General features: G+C 40.2%; 1 protein-coding gene across 3 annotated transcripts in view; it reads left to right on the top strand.

Moving 5' to 3' along the window:
• The first annotated feature begins 311 nt into the window (after positions 1–311).
• ESRP2 (epithelial splicing regulatory protein 2) overlaps positions 312–22,419 on the top strand; it is a 41,399-nt gene continuing 19,291 nt past the window's right edge. Inside the window, exons 1-7 of one of the 3 annotated variants that reach the window (XM_083870417.1) lie at positions 312–661; positions 948–1,100; positions 2,042–2,170; positions 20,072–20,185; positions 21,230–21,344; positions 21,765–21,863; positions 21,982–22,036. In XM_083870417.1, the coding sequence (XP_083726543.1) occupies positions 966–1,100; positions 2,042–2,170; positions 20,072–20,185; positions 21,230–21,344; positions 21,765–21,863; positions 21,982–22,036 (647 nt within the window). In that variant the 5' untranslated portion in view covers positions 312–661; positions 948–965. The remainder of the gene's footprint in view (positions 662–947; positions 1,101–2,041; positions 2,171–20,071; positions 20,186–21,229; positions 21,345–21,764; positions 21,864–21,981; positions 22,037–22,419) is intronic. The other 2 variants (XM_083870415.1, XM_083870416.1) reach the window with 2 other exon arrangements.

The following is a 22,419-nucleotide window of genomic DNA, read 5'->3' as shown; positions in this document are numbered from 1 at the left end:
AACTGCAAAGTACTCTTCTCTGCCTTAAAAATCCCTGTGGAATACTACACTTCCATTACACATTAACGTCGGCGTCGGTAGCTGGGTACACACACAGCAACGTGCACAAAAGGCAATTACTGAGCAGCACGTCAAGACTTTTCTTTCGTGGAATTCAGTGCTAAGTCACAAATCGTGTTTTAGCACCTGTACCCGTGTATTGTCCAGGTTTCTCCCGACAGGGGCGCGGGCCCGACGCACAGAGCCCCAGAGCCCGCACCGCGGGCGCGATCCCGCCGAACTGAAAGCAGGTAGAGGCACTTCCTGCAGGCAGAATTAAAGAGAGAAAGGGAGTTTGCCTCTGATCTCCTTCAAAAACCAATCAGGCCAGATCAGCCGGGCGTTGATTCTCCCTCCGTCCCTCCTACACCTTTTGCAGAGGCCCAATGGCCTTGTCCCTCTGGGAGATTGACTACAGTCACATGAGCTGCACCAAGGGCAGGTAACTCAGGAGAGGGGAAGAGGGAAGGGAAAAAAAAAAAAAAAAAAAAAAAGAGAGAGAGAGAGAAAAAAAGCGCCCAAGCCCAGACTGAGCTTCTGCCATGATGTCAGAGGGAAAGAAACCCACAGCTTGCTAATTTCACCTCCCAATCGGCCCCGGGAAGGAGATCACCGGGAACAGGTAGAGATGGGAGCTTTCTTTCTCTATGGTTTTTTTTCCTCCCAAACACTCAACCTCCTAAATAGCTCTTTCTTTCCTCTTTATATTGTGACTCCTCGTTCGCTCCTTTCCCCTTTAATTACTTAGAGGTAGGGGGTGAACCTTGTGGGATTTTTTTGGGTTTATTTTTTTTTTTCTTGTTTGTCAGTGTGTCTTTCTTTTGCTTTCTCTCTCTCTCTTTTTTTTTTTTTTTTTTTTTTTTTTTTTTTTTTTTTTTTTTTTTTTTGACCTCTGCTTTTGATTGTAGTTGTTTCCCCCTGTGGTCATGACGGCTTCGCACAGTGACTCTTTGGTGGTGTTGTTTGGGGCAACAGCTGGTGCATATGGGGCTAAACTGGGTTCGGATGAGAGGGAACTAATTCTCTTGGTGTGGCAAGTTGTGGATCTACACAGCAAGAAGGTATGGCTTCGATATCCGGGGCGAGGGCGCGTTCCCGGCGCGGGGCGAGCGGGCAGTGCCGGCCCGGAGCCGTTTGTTCATTTCACAAATGCACCAGGGGCGGGAGGGCCGGGGCCGGGCCCGGCGGTCATTCCCTGCCCTGCCCGGGGGTCATTCCTGGCCTGGGGGTCATTCCCTGCCCTGCCCGGGGGTCATTCCCGACCCGGCCCGCTCGCTCGGGAAGCTCCTTTTTGTTCCCTCTTGAGGAAAGAAGTAACTTTTTAAAGAAAGTGTGGCCGCTTGCACGCCCCGCTGCCCCGTCCGCCTTAAATCGTGTGTAGCTTCGAGGGTGTCTGCGGACTTTTGGAGCTTTAAAACAAAAAAAGCTGGCCCTGGTGGCTCCGGGCGTGCTGGCTTCCCTGGGAGCCGGCCCACGGTCACCGTTGGACCCTTCGGGCCTGCTTTTTGTTTGTTTAACCAATGTTTAGATAACCTTTAAGAGAATATTGACTTCTTTTAATTTTTAGGCCAACTTAAAGTCAACTCTAATATTTTTTCTCCCCAAAAGCCCTATCATAAATAACTCCCTAGAGATGAAGGGCTTTGATAAAACAAACAGGACTATCAATTTCATTAGTGGATTCATGAAACCGCCTTAACATTAAGTGATCTTCCCTTTGCACTTAACAACTCCCGCAAAAGTCGGTGCTGACTGCAAAAGGCCTCCCGTGAAAATGGGCTCAGATACTCCGAAGCAGAGAGCGTGGCTCTCCGGGGTGGGAGGGGGAGAAACCGCGGCCAAAGGTTCCGATTTGTGAAATAGACAAATGCGTTTTCTCCTGGCACTTACCTGGAGGTGATACTGCACCTTTCTGAGTTTTTTCTGCAGTCTCAACACATTGCTACAAAGAGCTAATTCGATTGTTCCTCACTTTTGTCCATAATTTCTTAAATGTTTTTAGGTAGGGACACTACACAAATCCCTGGTGAAAGCAGACAACTTGGACTTAAGTGACCAGTGTCGTGAAGTCAGTGGCTTAACGCCAGAGGGACTGGGCAAAGCTGAACCACTGGACCGGGTTCTCCAACAGGTGAGGTGCTGCTTTTGGGAGCAGGGGCTCCTCAGGGTGAAGCCTGTGAACGAGATTTAATGGATTTGAAAAAGGAAGCAGACTTTAGTTTTGTCTTTCACTTTGAAATCACTAGCAAGTTTTCATGGTTGTTTTAAGCTAACCCAAAAGAGACCTGAACCATTTGAATGGGAACTCCATAATTCTGAAACAGTTAAGTACAATTCCAGAGTATTTGAGCTGATGCTGTAAGTCCTTGGAAGATCTGGCTTCTGATTGTTTTGATGGGTCTACTTTTATTTTAAGTTTCTCTTAAGCCTTAAAAGAGTAGGCCAGTAAGAGTACTGCTTAATAAAGCAGCGCTAATCAAACTTTCAAACTTCACATGGTGTATTCTAATCTACAGGTTCACTGCTCTAATGTGTATTAAAAACTTTTCCTTGTTTGCTATTCTTAAAATCAGCTGAAATCTTTCATATAATATCAGATATGCTTGTTGTGCGTCACTTTTTTTCCAGATGAGTCTAATGAGTGGATTATAAAGTGATTTGGTTGGATATTTTAATGATTTCTGTAGTTTTGCTCTTTGGCTCATTTGATATCACACTGAGACAGTAAAACTAAAATATGTATGATACTTACAGCTCAAGAGGACTTTAACTACTTCAAAAAATTTAGTGCAAATAGTGTATACATAATGCAGTTCCTGAAAGTTTGGTTGCTTTGACTGTCCTTTCTATGCATGAAATGTGCTTGAATGGAAAAATACAATAGTGCATTTTTGTGTAACATATAAACCTGGCTTTCCACACCTTGTCTGAATCATTCGTAGGTGTGTTTCAGCAAGAAACTTGCTTAGGCAGTAGAACAGGTTCGTGTTGCTCTAACTTCTGGTGACACAGATAACTTGGCAGACTTGGTCCTAACCCTCTTTGATACTGCATGGTTAACACTACACTCTGGAGTGTCTTTGGAAAAGTAACTTCTTTGTGGCTTAAAATCTGTCAGCATTGGTTGTAGTGGCATTTGTTTTACTTGCATTTATTTTGCTGGAGTCCAGGACCAAGAGGTGATTCTCTCTCTCTCTCTCCCTTTTTTTTTTTTTTTTTTTTTTTTTTTTTTTTTTTTTTTTTTTTTGTAAGAGCTCCATAATAACCCCTGAGAAAATGTGCAGCTGCAGGTTTGATCTTGTCCCAGATCTTGCACTAAAGACATCTGGAACGGCTTAGCCTAGTACACTCTGTTTACCTTTATAACAGACACACTTTAATTATACTCAATACTTCATGAGAGATTGTATCTTATTGCTGTAAATTGCACTGTAGGTGGGTCTGCTTTAGCAAATAAAAGGAAATACTACCTGTGTGTGTAGGTGGGTAGAGACTCTTGAAAAACAACAATTTTTTTCCTTTTTGTTTGCATATCTATGCAACTAAATAATGATTTTGCTGTTAATTGTTGGATGCCAGTTGTGATGTGGCCAGTTCCATCATAAGACTTCTGGAACACACCTTACCTAAACTCTTCTCCCTTCCCCTCTGTGTCCTGACTCCTGTGGGAATTAGGAGATAATTAATTCAACTTCCCACTTGCAGTGGTGGCAAAATGCAAAACTCCATCTTCTTTAATAGTAGATCCTTTTCTGCATTTTTGAAGACAAGTCCACAGGATATTTTAGTTGCATCATGTGTTTTAAGGATGAATCAGGTGACAAGTCATACATTTTTTTTTTCTTTCTCAGTTAAGCGTTTTGATTAGTAAAAGCAACAGGTAGTTGAAGTGGTTATTTGAAAAGGAGGAAAAGGAAGTAGACTTGTACCTTGATTTGAGATAATGTTATAGAGTATGTGAAATAACCTTTCCACACCCTGCCTGGATTGTGCTAGAAAACTGATGAGGCAGCTGAAAATTGCTCACCTTAACATGTATCTCAATCATGTAAATGAAAGTTTTGGTGCCTGCTTCTGGTTTTTTGCCTTGGGTTCCCAGTCTCTACACGTAGAGGGAAGTGAGAATCACTGAGCACAAATCCATGGTAACTTTTATCCATGCTTCAGAGGTCTCTTTCAACTTCAAACATTCTGTGGTTCTGAATCAGTGATTTGTAGCTGGTAAACAGTAGATCAGCTTCTGTGGGTCTGGAGTTATTCCCCTGACCACGGAAAGTCTCCTTCTATTGCTGTGTAGTTCACTTTCCAGCAATGATGGGGTCTACCAAAGGCCTGTAATCTGTGGTCAAGTCTTTACTCTGCTTTTAACCAGGCACTTCATCAAATGATGCATCATTTCAATTTTACTTCATATTCTTACTATGTCACCTCTTGCACAGCTTACTACCTGAGTTTGTCTTAAGGAGTATTCTGAAATAAGGTTCCATATCAATAGGTTTTGGTTGTTGTGATTTTACAAGGTTGGGTTCTGAAGCACAGTGCCCCCAAATAACCAAGCTATTTGCTGCAGAGTATGCTCTGTATGTTTTGTTGCAAGGTTTTAAATACTGTACTTGTCCAGGGAAACAAGCATTTGATTCCATAGATACTACTGCAGTTATGGGATCCATCTGTATTTTCTCACAGGTGATGTGCAAAGTTGTGATAGCTTTCCTTTCCGAGGGTGTAGTATGTACAAATGTTAGGGAAATAGTTACCTGAAGTCATAAAATGTGTGCCCTTTGGGAGCTCCTTGCTTGATGTATTTAGTTCAAAATGGCATTAATAACTTACCTCTGATGTGAGACCAGTAATGGTGAACTCGCAGCTGCTAAGTAGAAAACTGAGGATTTTTATTTAACAAAGTAAGTGGGAGATCTCTTGTTCAAGTGTGTATTTGGAACTGTCTTTGAGCCTGTGATCTAAGCCTCTAAACATGCATGAGCTACACTACTTACCAAGGGGAATAGTTTTCTTCCTGCATGACAGGGACATTCTTGCCAGGTTTCATTGTTCAGATCCTCAAATCACAGGACTGGCTTATTTAGCATGTTATCTATATTTTTCTAGTTAACTGCTGTAGCTTCATAGTTTCCCACTTTGCAGGCTTTTAAGGGAGAGCAATTATTCTCAGGTTGCTCTCTGAAAGTTTGCGGGAATGGAACTTTGCTTTCAAAGAGCAAAACCAAAATGAACTTTGCCTTTCTCTCAGCCCCATTACTCTGTCATCAAAAAGCTGACATCCTCATGTGCTTCTCTGATTGTAGCCACAGGGGTTCTAAGTTAAAGATCCCATATGAAGTTGAAAGTGGTGTGGATTTCTTAATCTCTCCCATACAGAAAACCTGGCTGAATCAGCATGACTTGCCTTAAGACATGTTACTTTCCTTTTGCAAGGCAATATTTGCATGTCTTCCTGACAAAGGATAAGTCTAAGGAGAGCTAATAATTTTGGAGAACTGTCTGCAGTATTTAGCTGTAATTACCATCTTTCTTTGAACAGTATACATAAAAAGGGAGACATTCTCCTGTGAGACCTGGTTTTGCTTTTGGACCTACTGAAAGCATTCAATTTTAATCTATGGATTGACATTTAAATATTAAACTTTTGTATAAAAGACTCTCCTAGACTTGCTAATTGAATATATTGAATCAAATGCATCAGTGAATATTTCGATTCATATTCTTACATAGTGAAAGACAAAGCTAGGCTTTTTGCCCCTGCACATTCCCCTAAATAATGCTCAAATTGAAAATACTGAGTGATTGCCACTTCACCAGGTGATAGCAAATTGCCAGTTCCCTCAAGCATGTTTGGATGCCTATTGATCATCCAGCTGAGCTGCAGGTGCAATTTATTTTCAGCAAATTCAGCAAGAAACAAGCTGGTTAAATGAGCATTTGGAAACAAATAGGATGGGGGGAGAGGTGGAAGAACTCTTGAATTCCTCTAACCTGATAAACCGGTTACAGCCCTTATTTTAAGAGAAACTTGTTCTGCAGCTTCTTCACAAAGTGCTAGCAGAAAGTTTCTTTGGCTCCCTCGCCAGCTGTCACACCTTCATTTTGGTTATTTTTTGGATTTATTTTTAATACACCTCTCAGTCTTCAAACTGCAAAAAAAAAAATCTGAAAATGCAGGGCGAATTTTTTTTTTATTTTTGAGTCTTACAGTTGGTCTTCCAACTTCAGATTATTTGGTGACTGCATCACCTCAATCAAACTTCTAACAGAGTTTGGAGTTTTTGCTGGGTCTGAGTTCTGAAGGTTTGGAGCAGGTGTTTGGCAAACCTTTGGCAAGTGTTACTAGACAGGCTGTTCTTTCCACAACAAATACTTAGGGTGTCGTTTCACAAGATTTGGCTTCAGCAGTGAAGCCATCTTCTCCCCTGCCCCTACGGCAGACTTTGCCATCTTTTTGTTGTGTCAGTAAAACCCTTTGTGAAGCTGGGCTGTAAACAGGATCACTGAGATGAGCAGGTGGGGTGGGAACTTTTAACTGCTTTGCTGTCCAAGCTCACGTCCTGTGAAGCTACGCCCTTTGGTTGTGTTTTCATGATCCAACATGTTTGATTGCTGTACCAGCTTAAGCTATTTCTGCATTGTGTGCTCAAGCTGCTGTTGTATGAAGACTTCAGTGGCACCTTTCACTTAGGCAGGTGATCCCCTACATGGCCCTCCCTCACCTGCATTCTGCCAGTACAGAAGTCTTTGGGGCTGCACACTGAACTGGAGCAGGACTGTTCTGAGTTGAAGGCAGCTCTGGTTGGGAGTGGTTCTGTCTGGTGCACATGTGGCAGATTAGGAAGTTTTCCCGAGGGCAGCTGTAGCACTAAGGTGAAAGGACAGGTCGGGCACTGAGCAAATGATGTGAAACTGTGGCCTTGGTTTGGCATCAGCAGTGATTGATGAGGATTTCCTGACAGACACAAGGGCCTTCAGGTTGTCAGGGAGATTCCTGCTCTAACCAGAAGGCTGGGTGTCGTGTGTGCAGGTAGCCTTTTGTAGAGTTTTCACATTTATAAACATGCAATAGCTCCCTATTTTCATTGATAAATGTAGATGAGGATTGGTTAAATGATGTTCCATACGTATTATTGCAACATCATCAGTATATACTGTGAGAAATTAGGGTATGCTAATGCTTCCTGTAGCTGTAAGATGTTACTATGTGGATTTTTTTTTTTTTAGCTATGGCTAACTTTTTTTTCAGAACTTTAGTTGCGATTCTGTGGTTGATGACACAGATAAACTATTTTTCCCTTTAGAAATCCTCAGTGCTACCCAGCTCTGTAGCCCATTACATTATTATTGAAACATTCAAATCTGTTCCCTCAAAAAGACCAGAAAAGGCTTGATAGCATAAACAGTTCCTCTGTTATATATATAATATATATATATGAATGCAGAAATATACATGTGTAAATCATATTAATCCATTTGTTATTGGCAGCACTTCTGTTCTGTTAGGTCATGTGGAAAAGCAGTAACCTTACCTTCTCTAAAGGCTGCAATATTTTTATCTGAATTCCTCAAGTATTCCCTGTAGGAAATAGGAAGGTTCCTTTGCTTTGTTCCTGTATTTAGGTACATCTGATAGCAGATGTTGCTACTTTTTCTGGTGAAGTTGAACAGTAACAACTAATTACCAAGTCTGGGATTAGCATATATGGGCAAATAAACTTTACTATGACCCTCCAGAATAGCTTCAGGTGCCTGTCTTCACAGAAAGTGGTGTTGTGCCATGTTTGAAAATTCTGTCACTAATATATTTGGATGTTTCCACAGCTATAATACTATGTCTGAATACTTGGATTTCTCTTGCAATTGTTCTTGCAGGGTTTTGTTAAAGTCATTGACAGACAGCAAAATAGAGGGTAGAAGCATCTTAGTACAAAGATTGCTGGATTGCATGATCCTCAGAGACTTTGAACTTCTTTCCTCTTACTTGCTCTAAGTAGCTACTGAAAAAATCACTGGAAATGTGTTAATGAATTATTGTCAGGGTTTTCAAAAGTGGCTGAGGAATAAATGAAGTAGAAAGGATTTTAACATGTAGATGTGACATTTACCGACGTGGTTTAGTGTCAACTTGGCACTGCTAGGTTAATGGTAGGACTTAATGATCTTGAAGATCTTTTCCAACCTAAATGATTCTATGATTTGTATTCTACTATTTTGACAGTAATTATATGTGCAGTGCTTCTATCTGTTCTTGCTGTTAGCATGGAAGCAGCTTAGAAAACTTTGTGTGGATTGTCTCTGCATTGTCTGTGAACCCGTGCTGTTTCTCTCTTCCTCTGGTAGCATTTTGACAGGGTTGCGTGCTTCCTCAATCCGTATGTTGGTTTACTTGATTTTTACTCCCTTTTTCATAAGCCAACACTCTTAAGTTATATATCAAGTTCTTGGGTAGCTGAGTGCTGCCAAATGAGGGCAACATCTCTGTCAATCTGTTGCAGCACTTCTTTGCTGAGCAGCTGGGTTTCAGACTGATGCACAGATGCTAGAATTGACACTGCTAGCAAAGCAATATTGTGGCCAGAACTAAAAATGCTGAATAAAGATTAATTTTTTAGCTACGTATTCTCAGCCCTGTCTCATTTTATAATTTCTGTGGTTAAAAGTGGAAATTTTGTATCTCCTAATTAGAAACATAAACAGTAATTCTCCCTCATGTTCATGTCTTTGCTGCCTCCCATTTGCTCTGGAAAAGCTTTTTTCTTTCCTGCAGAGATATCATGTTAGCTACATGTTTTTTCTGTTAGCTACAACCTTATTCCAGTAAGAGGGGAAAAATACTGATGCTCTGAAAGAGACCTTGACATGTGTTCTAAGAGAGTCTTGAGTTAGAAGTCATGTTTGCTCTACAAACCGTGTTTCAGTGCTTTCCTCTGATAAATCTGTGGTGATGTTCTTTAAACTGTTCACAACTGCTCCAGTGTACTTCTGTATGATAGCTTCTGTTCTTGCTTTGTTCACAGACACCTGCTTTGCTTATTTGTCCCTCATTCATTAAATCCACATGTCGTGAAGGTAGATGTGAGTTACGGGACAAATATTAAGCAAAAGGTATTGGGAATTGAAATTCAAATGATCACACTTTTTGATGAGTGACAAAACAAAACTTCCACTTCTAAACATTCCACTTCTCCCACTTCCTCCAGACTTCTATTTCAAAATATTTTCGTTTCTCTTTCCTCCTGCTGCCTTTCTTTGTAGACCTGCAGTGGGCAGAGTGTGGCAAAAAGGATTGAGAAATGGATATTTTGTTAAGACTAAAATACTGGTTAGAAACTTAAGGTTAAGAAACAGTTGTATTCCTTTTTGCAAAAACTTGGCTCCTGTGATGATTTTGGACACGCCTGCTAGCTTAAGATGAAAGGTTCTGTTACTACAGCTCTAGGACAGTCTCTGAATTGTGTTATCATTTTTATTGAATTCAAATCAGAACTTAAATAGTGGGGTTTCCATTCTCTGGCTCTTACTCTAGAGAAATGTAAGCATGTGTTTTAACATTACAATGAGCTGTGTTGACATTGGGAGTGTGTGAAATTAATTCTGCTGTAACTTCTGTAAAGATGTTTACTTTCCTGGTAAGTGAGTCTGTTGCAGTCAATTGCACTAACAGGAAAGTAGAACTGTGGTAATGCAACTTGAAAAATAAAAGTGAGAAAAACCCTGTGGAAGTTTTGCTGTGTAACTGGACCTTATTGTAGCTGAAAGTTGATTTAAGTTAACTGCAGCTTAGGAAATGCACAAGACATTGTGTAGCACACCAATCCTCTTTGAATCAAATATCATTGGATTGGAGGGGGATTGTGAGGTACATAGTTGGAAATACATAGTTGTCAAAAGAATATGACTGTGACAGAGTTTTGCAGTTTGCTTGATTGATAACTTGAGTGTCTCAGTGTTATTTCTTATAACAGAATTCAATTTACATAGGATGTATTTCAGCTTATTGTAAAGCATGTGAAAGGGCACCTTGAAAATATGAGGTGCAGAAGAAAACTTCTGTTCTTGTGGTTATGCTTAAAGAAACAAAAGAAAATATAAATCCCTTTCTCTGTAAGTCTCAGATGCTAAGATTTGATCTCAAGAAGCTGTGACTTGCCTACATTCAGATAAACTCATGTCAAGTCTTTTCAGTCACAAGGAACTTGCTCTGGAAACGGTAAGTTACCTGAAAGGGAGGACATAGTTCTATAAGAGAAAGGAACATCCAATTAGTGTAACCATTAATGCCCTTGTTCTGTGGTGGGCAGATCTGAATCCCTTGGAAGAAGGCCAAGTGTAAAATTGGATCTTACTCAGTTGTGAACTGCTAAAATCATATCTCTAAAAATTTCTTACTCTCATTTTTCCTTATGAGTCATAACTAATTCTTGATGCTTGCTCTAATCTGTGACTTGAAAGTTTGAGAGATTGAAAGCAAACTGATTTAGGGATCTAATTCCACTTGTCCTTTATGTGTTTGTGAAAGCATGTTTGTACAAGAAAGGGAACACTCCCCCATTTACAAAGTAAAGCAGAGAATATTTAAGAAAGTTTGACTTTCTTTTGCTGATATTTATGGGGGTTTGATCAAGAATTGCTTGGATTCTTGTATAAGGAAAGATACTTCATAGCTCTCAAGGCTGTTATTCAGGGAAGTCCATGCTTATGATATTGTTACAGTATAAGTGTAATGGAGAGGCAGGAGTATGAGAAAATCAAGCAGGAAATTGGGTTGTGAATGAGAAGTGTCTCTTCATTCTTTTGGTGTTGCCTCATCTTTTTACTTTCCCTGCGTATTACTACAAAAACAACTTAAGAAACAACCTACTAGAAAAAAAATGCTTCAATTTTGCAGGCATTGGCTATTCTCCTACAACTGGTTAAGCTTGCACTACAAACAATGAGGTAGTGTTGAGTAAATAAAGCAGTACCAAGCATTACAGTCAATAGAGCCAGTGCTAAAGATCACATTGCTAATGAAAGTTTGTCCTTGAAACAGAGGTGAGTGGGCGTGGGGGAGATATAGAACACTGAGAGAGAGCTTGTGCTTATATCAAGACTTTGGGAAATGTTGCAGTCATGGCATTAATTAAAACCTAGAGTTTGGAAAGTAGGTTCAACCTTGTCTTTCAGGCTATAATGACTTGCTCTGTGAGTTGAGCTGATAGCAAGCAGCCTGTGAGGAGTGTGAGGCACCATTGTAAACCTGCTTGAAATGTAGGTAAAAGGTTGACAGAGTAGAGATTTCTTTCTGCTCAAAATCAGACTTATGAATAATCTGTGCTAACAAATGATAAAGTATTTTGAAAGATATGCATATTTTTTCATTATTTTGTTGTTTTTGAGAGCTATGACCTCTTTCACACGGATTAATTTAAAGTAAAAATGTAGTTTATCTCAGTAAGTGTTTCTTTATTTAGCAGTTTCCTGACATCATAATGTAGTAGTAAAGTAAGTCCACAAACTCTGAAGTTCTTAAGTTGCTGGACTGGGGTGCTTTATCTTGCACAAAGCTAACTTCAAGTAGCTTATTTGTGGAGTACTCTGCATATTTCAACACTCTCTTATTAAAACAGGTTGTGCTTTTGAAGATAAAAGCCTGTGACCTGATTGCTGTGACATTCAGATGGCCTGAGCCATGGTCTTGCCTTTTATGCTTAATGCATTACCTGAATTAGATGCTGTAGATACCATAGCTGGAAAGCATGCAAATAATCTGGTGTTGCAAACTTCCATCTAAGAAATAATTAATCAAAAATGGTCATAAAATGCTCAAGTGGCATGGCTTGGACAGATCTTTGTCATGGCAGAAAGTTAGATGTTTGCATTCTTTACTGGGAAGAATTAAAGCATTTAGTTAGCTATTGTTTACTTTGTTGCACAAAGACCCAGTCCCAATTAAAATGAACCACAGAAGGAAATAATATGGAAGTTTCATCTTTAAGACAGTTTATCACAGCCCTGAATCATGATGATCTGTTTTCTATGCTCCACAGACTGTCACTAGACAGACAAACCATGACAATTGTTGCTGTCTTTCTGTATTTCATGTTCTACCTGTTGCTGAACATACTTATTTTTTATGCAGGAAATTAGCTGTAGGCTGCACTCACCAGCTATGTTTAAAGTTGCCAGTCCCTCTATTAATTCTGAAGGAGTATAATGGATCTTAAAGGCATTTGCTCTGGTTTATTGAATGGAAGGATGCAACAAACTTGAAGGATACCTTCCATTTCCCCCCTTGAAGTCTTGCAGTAATTACAAGAAGTGTCTGTAGGCCTTTCTCTCTTGAGAGAGTTGTGACCTGTGAGGTGACAACAAGGAGGAGGACAAGGTGATATTATTTCCTGTAACGTCAGCTTCCCAGCAAAGTAAAAAATAAAAGTTAATATCATAAATACATTTAAAAACATAATCCAAATCAATGACTATGTTTTTGAAGGTTTGTGATTAGAATTTCATAGCAGAACCCCAAGCTTAGGATAGCTGAGACCCTGTTGTCACCTTTGGCTCATGGCATGAGTGAGAAAGAATTAGTTTCTTTCTGTGAGAGAGGAAACAACAGGAGTTTGTCTATAGAAGCAGCTGGTGTGGAGGAAACTGCTTTGGAACAGCTAGAGATGCAGCAGGATGTGCAGCACCAGTCTGGACCTCTGTTCAGGACAAAAGGCAAAGTGACAGCAGATTACCAGGTAGTAAGAAACAGCAAAATGTACTTGAGGAGAAGACAGTCTCCAGTGCTTGCAGCTCAGTGCCACATCCTCCTCTCCTTGAGACTTAGTAGGGCAAAGTTGCTCTTACACTTGCAAATTCCAGAGATGGATCTGGACTCTTATCTGGTTTTGGCTACTATGTAATGTCTCTCTTGAGTACATTTATGGTGGCCTTAGTGACTGATTATTCATTCTGTTATTTAATGAAGTTTCTGGGCCATTAGGAGGCATAAGGTGATACGTAACTTGACTGATCATATTGGACAAAATTAGATTCTCTGGCAAGCTGGAAATGAACCCCATGCTTTTGTCCAAGCTAGTCTGCAGTCACTAAATAATCTCAGGCATTAGTGTTCAGCAGAGCAAATAATTGCCTTCCTTCTAATAGGAGAAATCAACTACTGGCAATATTATTTTTGAACATTTCTAGTGAATGGACCTGGGTTGCCTCTGTCATTTCCTGCATGTGTGCCCTGCAAAGAAATAAAACCAAGGGGCAATTGCATTTTCATGTTTATGCCTGAATGGTATCTAAATACAGTATTTTCCCCCCTGTTTAGCTAGAAGGGGAAAAGAAATTATTTGTAGCTTGTGGCTACACTGGGACTTACACTTTTATTTTTTTTCCATACAGCAATTTCAGTACAAGGTCACCATGTATCCACTATCAGCCATGTGGAATATCAGTTAACAGATGAACAAAGGCAAGGGCTTACTATAGGATTCTCTGTTTAAAAAGTTACCCAGCACAATAAAGGGTTATCATACTTGTAAATAGTGCTGAAATGCAGTCTGTGCACCTCCCAGTAGTATTGACATGCTTTAAATTCCTCCATTGCATGGATAAGGCTGACATTATCACCAGAGTTGGAAGAGTGAAGGAGCAGAAAACTGCCCATGGAGAGTATTGTAAATAAATGTGAAACTCTCATGGATGTAGGAACTCAGGCACAAAGTCCAAGTGAAAATATTTCCCTAAGCTGACATGTCATGGTATGTTGTGTGTGTGCAAGCTTTTTATACCAAAGCCATGGCTTGTTACTCCTGAGTTTTCTCATGCTGTATTAGACTCTTTAAGTCTTTGGACAGACCTCAGGATTGCTGGATGTTGTTTTTTAGTGGTGCTCCAATCTTTCTTCTGTTTCAGTGGCAGACAAGTTTTGTTAATGAGATTTGGCTGCATCTGAACTCTTAATCTCCTTCACTTCCCCCCATCCCAGAAAACACGTCCTTTCCCAAACACCCCCAGCCCCTCAGGTACACACTGTGGTGACATTGGTGTTCTGAGGGCATTGGTGGAGCTGCAGAGTGGTCAAAACAGAGTCCAAAGTGGTGGGAGTCCCACAAGAGCTAAGGCTGGAAGGCACCTGTAACAGGTGTTGTCCAGGCGAAGCCCTAGACAACAGGGAAAAGCAGGGGTATTTGAGCAGGCTGCCAAAGACCACAGCCACTTGGGTCTTTAGTATCTTCAAAGATGAAGAATCTGCAGCTTCTCTCAGCAGCCTTTCATTGTTTGACTGCTGGAGATCTTCTTTCATGAACCATACCTGCAACTGTATAATTGGGTTTGGGTGTTCTCTGGAGTAAATTGTAGAGGACTTAGCATAAAATCAGGCTTTGAGGCAAAAACTGCAGTACCTTTTACCTGTTGAAACAGAACTGGGAATAGAAAATCTTCAGTGAAACCTTTTTGAAGATTATCCTTTGTTTTCCACGCTGCTGTTAGCTGAAAGAAGACTGATCATTGTTATATGCTCAATGCTACAAGCAAAGAGTGACTCACACCAAAGGCCTGAAAGAAAGTCTAGAGCTCTAATGTTGTGAATTGCAGTAATGTCTAATAAGTGATGATGATTTTTTAAAAATACAAGTTAGACTGGAAAACATCCATGGTTATAAACAGGATGGCTTTAGTCATAGGTTTGCGCAAAGGAGATGTAAGAAGTGCTCATTTATGGGCCTCAGACAAAGATTTTTAATCTCAAGGTACTTTACAGATCCGTGGAGCCTTATTTTCACTTTCTCTAGAACAGTTTCATTTTAGTAATATGATGAGGGGGTTTTAAGCTCAAAGGAGTATAACAAAATGTAGGGTCTAAGTGAGCCAAAATAACTTTTAAGTTATTCCTGAAAGTTTTCTTTTTAATAATGACCAAAATCTATCATTCCTAAAAAAGTTTTAGTGTGGTGATTCTTTTTTGTTTTGGTGGCTTTTGTTTTGTTTTCTTTGCTTGGGTCTTTTTTGCAAAACACTTACCTGGAATGCTAAACCTGTTCAAAGTCTTTCAACAGGCTTTAAGCCAAATCAAATATAATCTCTCTGTCTTGTGTCTCTAATTTTGACTGGATCAGATATGATCTGTTCACCCTCCCAAGTCTAAAGATGGCATGGATGAAAAAATGAGCACTTTTTGATATATTGATCTGGCAGAAAGTGGACCATGTAGACCATCACCAAATTGTAAACTCTGGGCAATTTAGTAACATTCTGTTGATACTACTGATTTGAAACCAGATCCCGACCCTGTGAGGACCATTCTTTGTGCAAAGAATATTGATAAATACAACTCATCTTTCTGCTTGAAAGTAGATTCAAATCTAGCTTAAGTGTGAACTACAAGCTAAGCTGTTCCCTGGATTATGTTATACTCTAGCATAGCATTCCAGACCTCCCTAAACTGCAAGGATACCTTTAATTCTGAAGTTCCGTGAATGATTTTATCTTGTCTTAGCTGTGATGGGTCAGTAGGGCCAAAACAAGCAAAACAGACCGTTTCTGTGCATGACTAAAGGAAAGAATCCTGCTTTAAAGACTCACTAGAAGCTGCTGGAAATCTGATGTGTAAGAGGCAGCTGTATTTTCTGTTATTTCTTAGAGGTGATTTAAAGACAGAATCCCCCTGAGTACCACGGTGGTTTAGAAATGGTTCTGTTTGACATCATGGGTGCATTTTATGTCTGAATTATCTCAGTATTTCATTACCATGCCAGGCACAGACACAGCACAGATGCAGTGGCCTTTCTCAAGGATGAGAGCTATTTTTAGTAAGGGAAATGAGAATACCCAAATAGACAGACATTTATTTTAGTGTTTCATGCATCATAACTGTAGGAAAAGCTTAATGAAGAATCTTCTTGTTTCTCTAAGATCCACATCTTAGTTCAGCTATATTTAAGGCAACACGAAGGGGGCTGTTATTTTAGTCCCTTGGGATTCATCTGCAAAAAACACAGCAGCTTGTGCTGGCTTTCATCCAACTTTGCTGCTGGCAAAACATGTCTCTTCAATCTCTTTGTACTCTCAGCTACATGACCAAAATCCTGTTTAGCCAGTTTTTCAAACCTGTGTTCAAAGTCTGTCCTTCCCTCTCACCACCTTTCCTCTAAGAACTGTTTTAGGTTTCATAGAGGCAAATATACAGAGCAGCTTGTTTGATTCTTCCTCTTCTCTCTGTTCGGTTTTTAATCTTGGTGTGGAATTATTGAACATATTCCTTTAAACATGGAACGACTCATTAGAGCTTTGCTGGAGAGACTGATCTAATGGAGTAGCAATAAAGGCGGAGGGTGATGCTAATAGACTGGTTCTTGCAGTCGAAATGAGGGCTGGTTGCAAGATGCAAGCAGGTAATTAACAGTGTGTAACTGCTGTGAAAGGAGATGAGCAGGGCAGGCAGGGTGTGTGAGCTTGGTGGGGGCAGTGTTAAGGTAGGGCAGCTTTGCCTGCTGAACTGGGGGCGTGCTTGGAGGGCAGCATGAAGGTGAATGACAGCAGGTAAATAGCTGAGATGGTTTTTATTAGTAGAGTGAAGGAGATGGGAATGGAATTTATGAAATGACAGAGTTGTGGATGGGTTGTTCAACAAGTGAGACAGAAAAACGTAATGAAATCTGGTGCTGGTCTTAACTTGCCCTTAGCTTGCTACATTTGGGTGGATGCCGGGCCAAGGCATCTTTTGAAATGCTGCCTGAAATCTGTGGTGCAAGAAAGGAGGCCGAAGATGGCTTTTGCTGGGCAATGCTGAATTGCTTAACTGACTTGTCTTGTTGTGCTGAGCAATGTGGCTTTACAAACACATCTGCCCTCTCTGCTTTAACACCTGTGACACACGTGTTACGTGTATCTATTGCCCGAAAGACTTGAGGGTCCAGTGCGATCTACAGCAGCAAGAGCTGGGCCACAGCTATGCCTTCCAACCTTTGCAGAATTAGGAGACATCTCCTGTGGGTGAAAGAAGCTACTTCAGACTAATCTCAAATATCTGTCATTCCTCTGGGGCTATTTTGCCCAGTGCTCTGATCCCAGGTGAATCTTCCCATTCACTTGGCTACCCCCTCCTCACCTCAGTTTCCAGGTTTGGAAAAGGAAGGATTGCTTATGTCTCCTGACTGTTGTTCCCACAGCCTTTTTGCCCTCTTCCAGAGCAGTACACCCCAAAGTTTGAAACAGGCTGTTTTTAAAATAGAAGTTTCTAAATAAGCTCCCAGCAGGGCCTGCCAGCCTTGTGGCAGTTTGTCTAAGGCACTTTAAGCTGCTGGCATCTGGTAAGAAAAGTAGAGAATTGTTTTGACATGTTGATTGTTCCATTGGGAAGGAGTTTGCAGTGTTGAATGTTATCACTGACGTTTAATAAATACGCAGTGCAAATACTTACACTTGGTCAAAATAAAAACAAATGCTGATCCTTGGGAGTTCTTTAAACCTTAGTACACTTGGAATTCTGGGCTTATCAGTATCCTTATGCAATATTTTACTACTCTTCTCAGTACTAGCTTCTGAAAATATATGTATTGTCTTCTCAGCTGTAGGTTGTGTGGGAAACACCACCTGGAAAAAATGTGAATATTTCAGTGCAGCAGTCTTGATTTTTACTGACTTGACTTACACCATTTGACCTGAGCATTTCCTCTCTTGTACAAACGTTTTTCTCCTTTTGTTTTCTAGCTTGATGAAGTCTTTTGACCTACAGTCCTTATGTTTTATGTGTACAGCAGGAGGGTGATTATATTTGCTGCTTTCCTCAAGTTGTGTGGGTTGGATTTCTTGTATCTGATCAAAATAACTCCGTAACTGCAATCTCTGTATTGACTCTTGAGCATCTTCAGTAACACAGGGTACAAAGTTGAAGGTTTGGGGAGTGTTTTATTGCTGTTCATCAGTAAGATTCTGCTTCCTTTCAGCAAGAATCTGTGTGCACCCTCTGGAGACTGATTTCTATCACCATTTCCAATCCCTTTTTACAAATATTTGCTCTTTACTCTGCCCATTAGTTAAAAAAAAAAAAAAAAGACTAATAAGTTGCTGCTTTTAGTAAGAAGGCAATTTTCCTCATGTGTGTTATTGTGGTGAGAATATTTGTTGTTGGTCTGTGACTGTGGCCATCCACAGAACTACTTTTCTGAAGTGGTTCCTCTGGAGTCCACTGGAATTTTCTTCTTTTTCTGATGTTTACACATCAACTGAGGTATTTTGAACACCCTCAGATCTCAATTTTCTGACTTTAAATCATCTTTGAACAATAACTCGCTTTAAAGTCTCAGGTTTTTCAAGACTTCAGCTTGTGGTAGGAACACAACCTGTACTAGCAATTGGGAGGAAATAGGCTTTGTGAATCTCCAAGTCTGGGTTGGTTGATTTTTAGTTAGTTATTTTGTCTGTGTGTGGTGTGTTGGTTCTTTATTGTGTGTTTTGGTAGCGTGCAGAGAATTGCATTATAAAGGTTTTTGTTTTGGGAGGATATTCACCCTTCTTATAGTTTCAGTTATGTTCTCTGCTATTAAGTAACTTCACCTTACAGATATGTTTGTATCTATATCTGTAAACACGTCTGCAAATGAAGCAACTTAACGCAAGATGCTGAGCTGAGAGCCCCTCCTTACCCAGCCCTGCCCCTCAGCTCCCTGTTTTGATGTGTAGTACCCACTACTACAGGAGTCTGAACTCAAAATGGTAGTGGAACTCTGCTCAGCTGCCCAAGCCTAGAAAAGGGCCTGGATTGGTTTGAGCAGTTATTTTGAAATAAAGCCTGGGTAATCATATCTCTGCTCCTTCTAAATCATGTTTAATATACGGTTTTTCCCTTGTGAAGCCTTAACCTTTGGGCTGCAGGGGCTGCAACACTTGTTCACACTGTGAGTTCTGTGTAGCTGTGGGATCAGGTCATTACTTTCCTGAGCAGAGACTGTAAAGTGTCACATGTGTTATGGTAAAACAAACCAACTCTTTTCTCCCCTTACACAGATTAAAAGACAGCACAAAGATATTGTCTGAGTCTCAAGTCAACTTGTAATTTGCTTTTGGGGGTGGTTGTTTTGGAGTTCTAAGCTGTTGCTGTGAGCAGTGGGTGGCTACTGCATCATGATTGTAATTATTGCTTTGTTTGTGAGGTGATGCTTTCCTGGGAGGGAGTAGCATCAAGAGGGAATCTTAGAATAATTATATTTGTCCCATTGAAAGTTAGTTAACAAGCTACTGCTTACTGATATGATACATGTAGGTACTATAATATGCTAGTTGACTTATTAGGAGCTAGGAATTTAACACTGGTATAGAGCAATAAAAGGCTGGAAACTGTTATCTAAAGATGGAAAATAACATTGAACAAAGACAGCTGGAGCCCTTTCCTCTTGAGAATTAATCTGCTGGGGTTTAGCTATCCTAGAGCTGAGAATAATTCTAGTATTTGTGACATTTTATCTCTACCAAGAACTTCATTAGCTTGGATGTGACTTGAACATAATTTCACTCTTGAAGGTATTAGATCACTATTTGTTTGGCTCTCCTTAATATATTACTTTGAAACATTCATAAATCCTGATGGGTAGTAGGGTTTTTTTATTGTTGTTTTTGAAGTTAAATTATTAAGGACATAATCAAAGGTGCTATAGATGAAGGAAGGGTATTGCAAAATCAGTAGCATGATTTATCTTCAAAGTTCTTTCAAATATCAAATAACTTAAATGATAGTTAATCCAGATTTTGTACATTACCAGTATAATATGGTCACTTTCCATATGAACTCATAATTCTACCATATCTTCCCAAATAGCCTTTTTACTATATTCTGAGTGTTCTTGTTTTCTGTTCCACAAATGCATGCAGTTTATTTGCTTACTTTTATCAGGAGCCTGTGTCTGTTCTCATAATTTTGTAAAAGTTTTTTCAAAAACTTTTACAAAATGTTGAATTACTTTATCTCCTTAAAACAAAAGTGCTGAAGTAATAGCAAGTGCATGAAATTATCAGTCAGTACAATGAAATTTTTCACTTTATTTTCCAGTTTAGTCAGCTGGTATCCAGTGATTTGAAGGTACTTGGAAGGAGCTCTTACACACTCTGCAGCGATGGCCAGTTACTCATCCGACAAGTTCTCCACCCAGAAACATCCAAGAAGGTACAAGATCAGAACTGGTGCAGAGGCAGCACTGGGAGGGGAGTGATACAATTCCACCCTGGGAACTAGAGTGTCCCAAGACTATTGAAGATGATCTCCTCCCTGCCTCAGCCCTGAGTAGCTGAGTAGTTATTTTAGATGATTGCTCTTGAAAGTCACCCACACTGATTGGACTTCCACATGAGCATAAGGAAAAGGAAAATTAGGAAAAACAGGCTAGAGACAGAAACAATGCAAGTACTTTGAATTCTGTGTGTGAAGTGGAAAGAGGTACAGATCCAACCTCAGCAGAAGTGATGGAGAACTATTGCTTTGCTTAGGCTTGTGCTAAACCAGTGTCCTGTGGAGGGTGAGCACACAGGTGGTGATGTGGCCTGGCAGCGGTTCTCCATCTGCATTTATTCAGTGGGAAGCAGAGCTGCAGCTTGTTTGCCAGTCCCACATGAAGCAGCAGTTTCTACTCCAAGTTCCTGGAGGGTTTAGAGCACCCTGTCATGCACAGGGAGGAGAACCTTGCCTTTGTGCAAGGTGGTGGCTCTTGAGTTTCCTGCCTTAGCAGGGTCTGCAGGAGCCCCACAAGAGTGAGAGCTGCTGACATGGAAGGAGCTGGCCAATTGTAGGGTTTTTATGAAAGTTACTGAAAGATTTTGTATTCTGTGGCAATATTTATGTAAAATTTGTCATCACAGTTTGGTACAAATCTGCTTTTCAGTGTAGCCACAAAAGATAAAATAATGTCCAAAATTGGAATCAAACAGCAAAACCTAGATATTCTTAAATATTTTTTTCTCAGACATTGTCTCCAACTGTTTTGCATGGGTCCCATGACTCCCAGAGGCTATTTGACTTTGTTCATGTAGAGATCCAGTTCTGTAGAGTTATGGAATTTGAACTGTGTTACAAAGGAACCAAACTGCTCCATCACTGACAAGCTAGTGACGTGGAACTATGTGATTTTTGATAGTGTCTCATTCAATTTAAAAGTATTAATTGAAATTTAATGGGATAGTGTGTACAAAACAAACACTTTTGCCTTCCTTGCAGAACTTCTTGTTGTCAGACTGCTTCTATTCCTTTTTTGATCTGCGCAAAGAATTCCACACTTGCTACCCTAGTTCAGCCGCCGTGAAAGATCAGACTATCAAGACCATGGCAGAATGTATCCTTTTGCTGCAGCTTTGTATATACCACTAGTTATCTTGCATGATCCTGACTGAAAGGAGTTTAAAATAAAGCAAAAACAAAACCCAAACAATATTCTACATCTAAATTCAAATTAGAAGGATTGTTGTGGCCCATCTGAATAGGATTAAGTTATGTTTAAAGTGATAGGAACTTATTCAGCTTTTTATTTTCCAACTGTTAACACTGAATTTATGTAAGCTCTCAATAGTTTTCAAACTGTTGTCTGTTAAAGTGAATATAAACCAGTTTATGAGAAGAGTAATGTGTCTAATAGCCATGTCCCCACTAAGACCAGTACCTTTGATTACTAGTTCTGTGTTAATGTCAGGAAAGCCTTATTACTTGTTTACAAAGGATTGTGGAAGTCTGTTATTTTCTATAATTACCTGTTTAGATCTAGGCTTAGGGACAGATGAAGCAGAGGAGGACTTTGGCGTGTGGCAAGTGAAGACCATGGTGGCTATCATTTTCAGCATGCTCTCAGAAGGTTGTAGTAAGTTAACTATATATACTGAATGTTGAAATCCTTTTCTGAAAGAATTGGCAGTGGTGCTGTCATTCTTAAGTAATCTCTGACCCTGGTTATATTTAAACTTCCTGTTTTGCCGCAGATCATGCATTTACTGAGCCTGAAACTGTGAAATACAAGTATGAAACAGGTCCTTGGTAAGTGCCCTTGTCACGGTTGTTTACAAACAAAGATGAATCTTGTGTAGAGCAAGGAAAGCTTGTGAATATTTCCCCACGGTCATGTGAAAGCAGGTTGGCTCCTGAGAGCAGCACAGTGTACTCAGCAGTCACTCCAGACTGTGGCTGGCATGCTGGATGCTATACTTTAGTCCATCTCTTAAAAGTCACTGCAAGTTAAATGCTCTTTGTTCTCTTGCTTCTGTTTTGCATGGCAGCGAGGCTGGCTTATCTTACCCAGGGTGAAGAAATATTTGTGAACTTTCCCTAAGTCAACAGGGCTGATGGCCAGTGCACCCTACATGAACTGAGCTGTGTGATGCTTCCCAAAGTGGTTTTACATGCTGAATTGAGTGTTGGGT

This window comes from Zosterops lateralis (assembly GCF_965231275.1).
Source record: "Zosterops lateralis genome assembly, chromosome: 12".
NCBI lineage: Eukaryota > Metazoa > Chordata > Aves > Passeriformes > Zosteropidae > Zosterops > Zosterops lateralis.
This window is presented reverse-complemented; position numbering and strand designations above follow the sequence as displayed.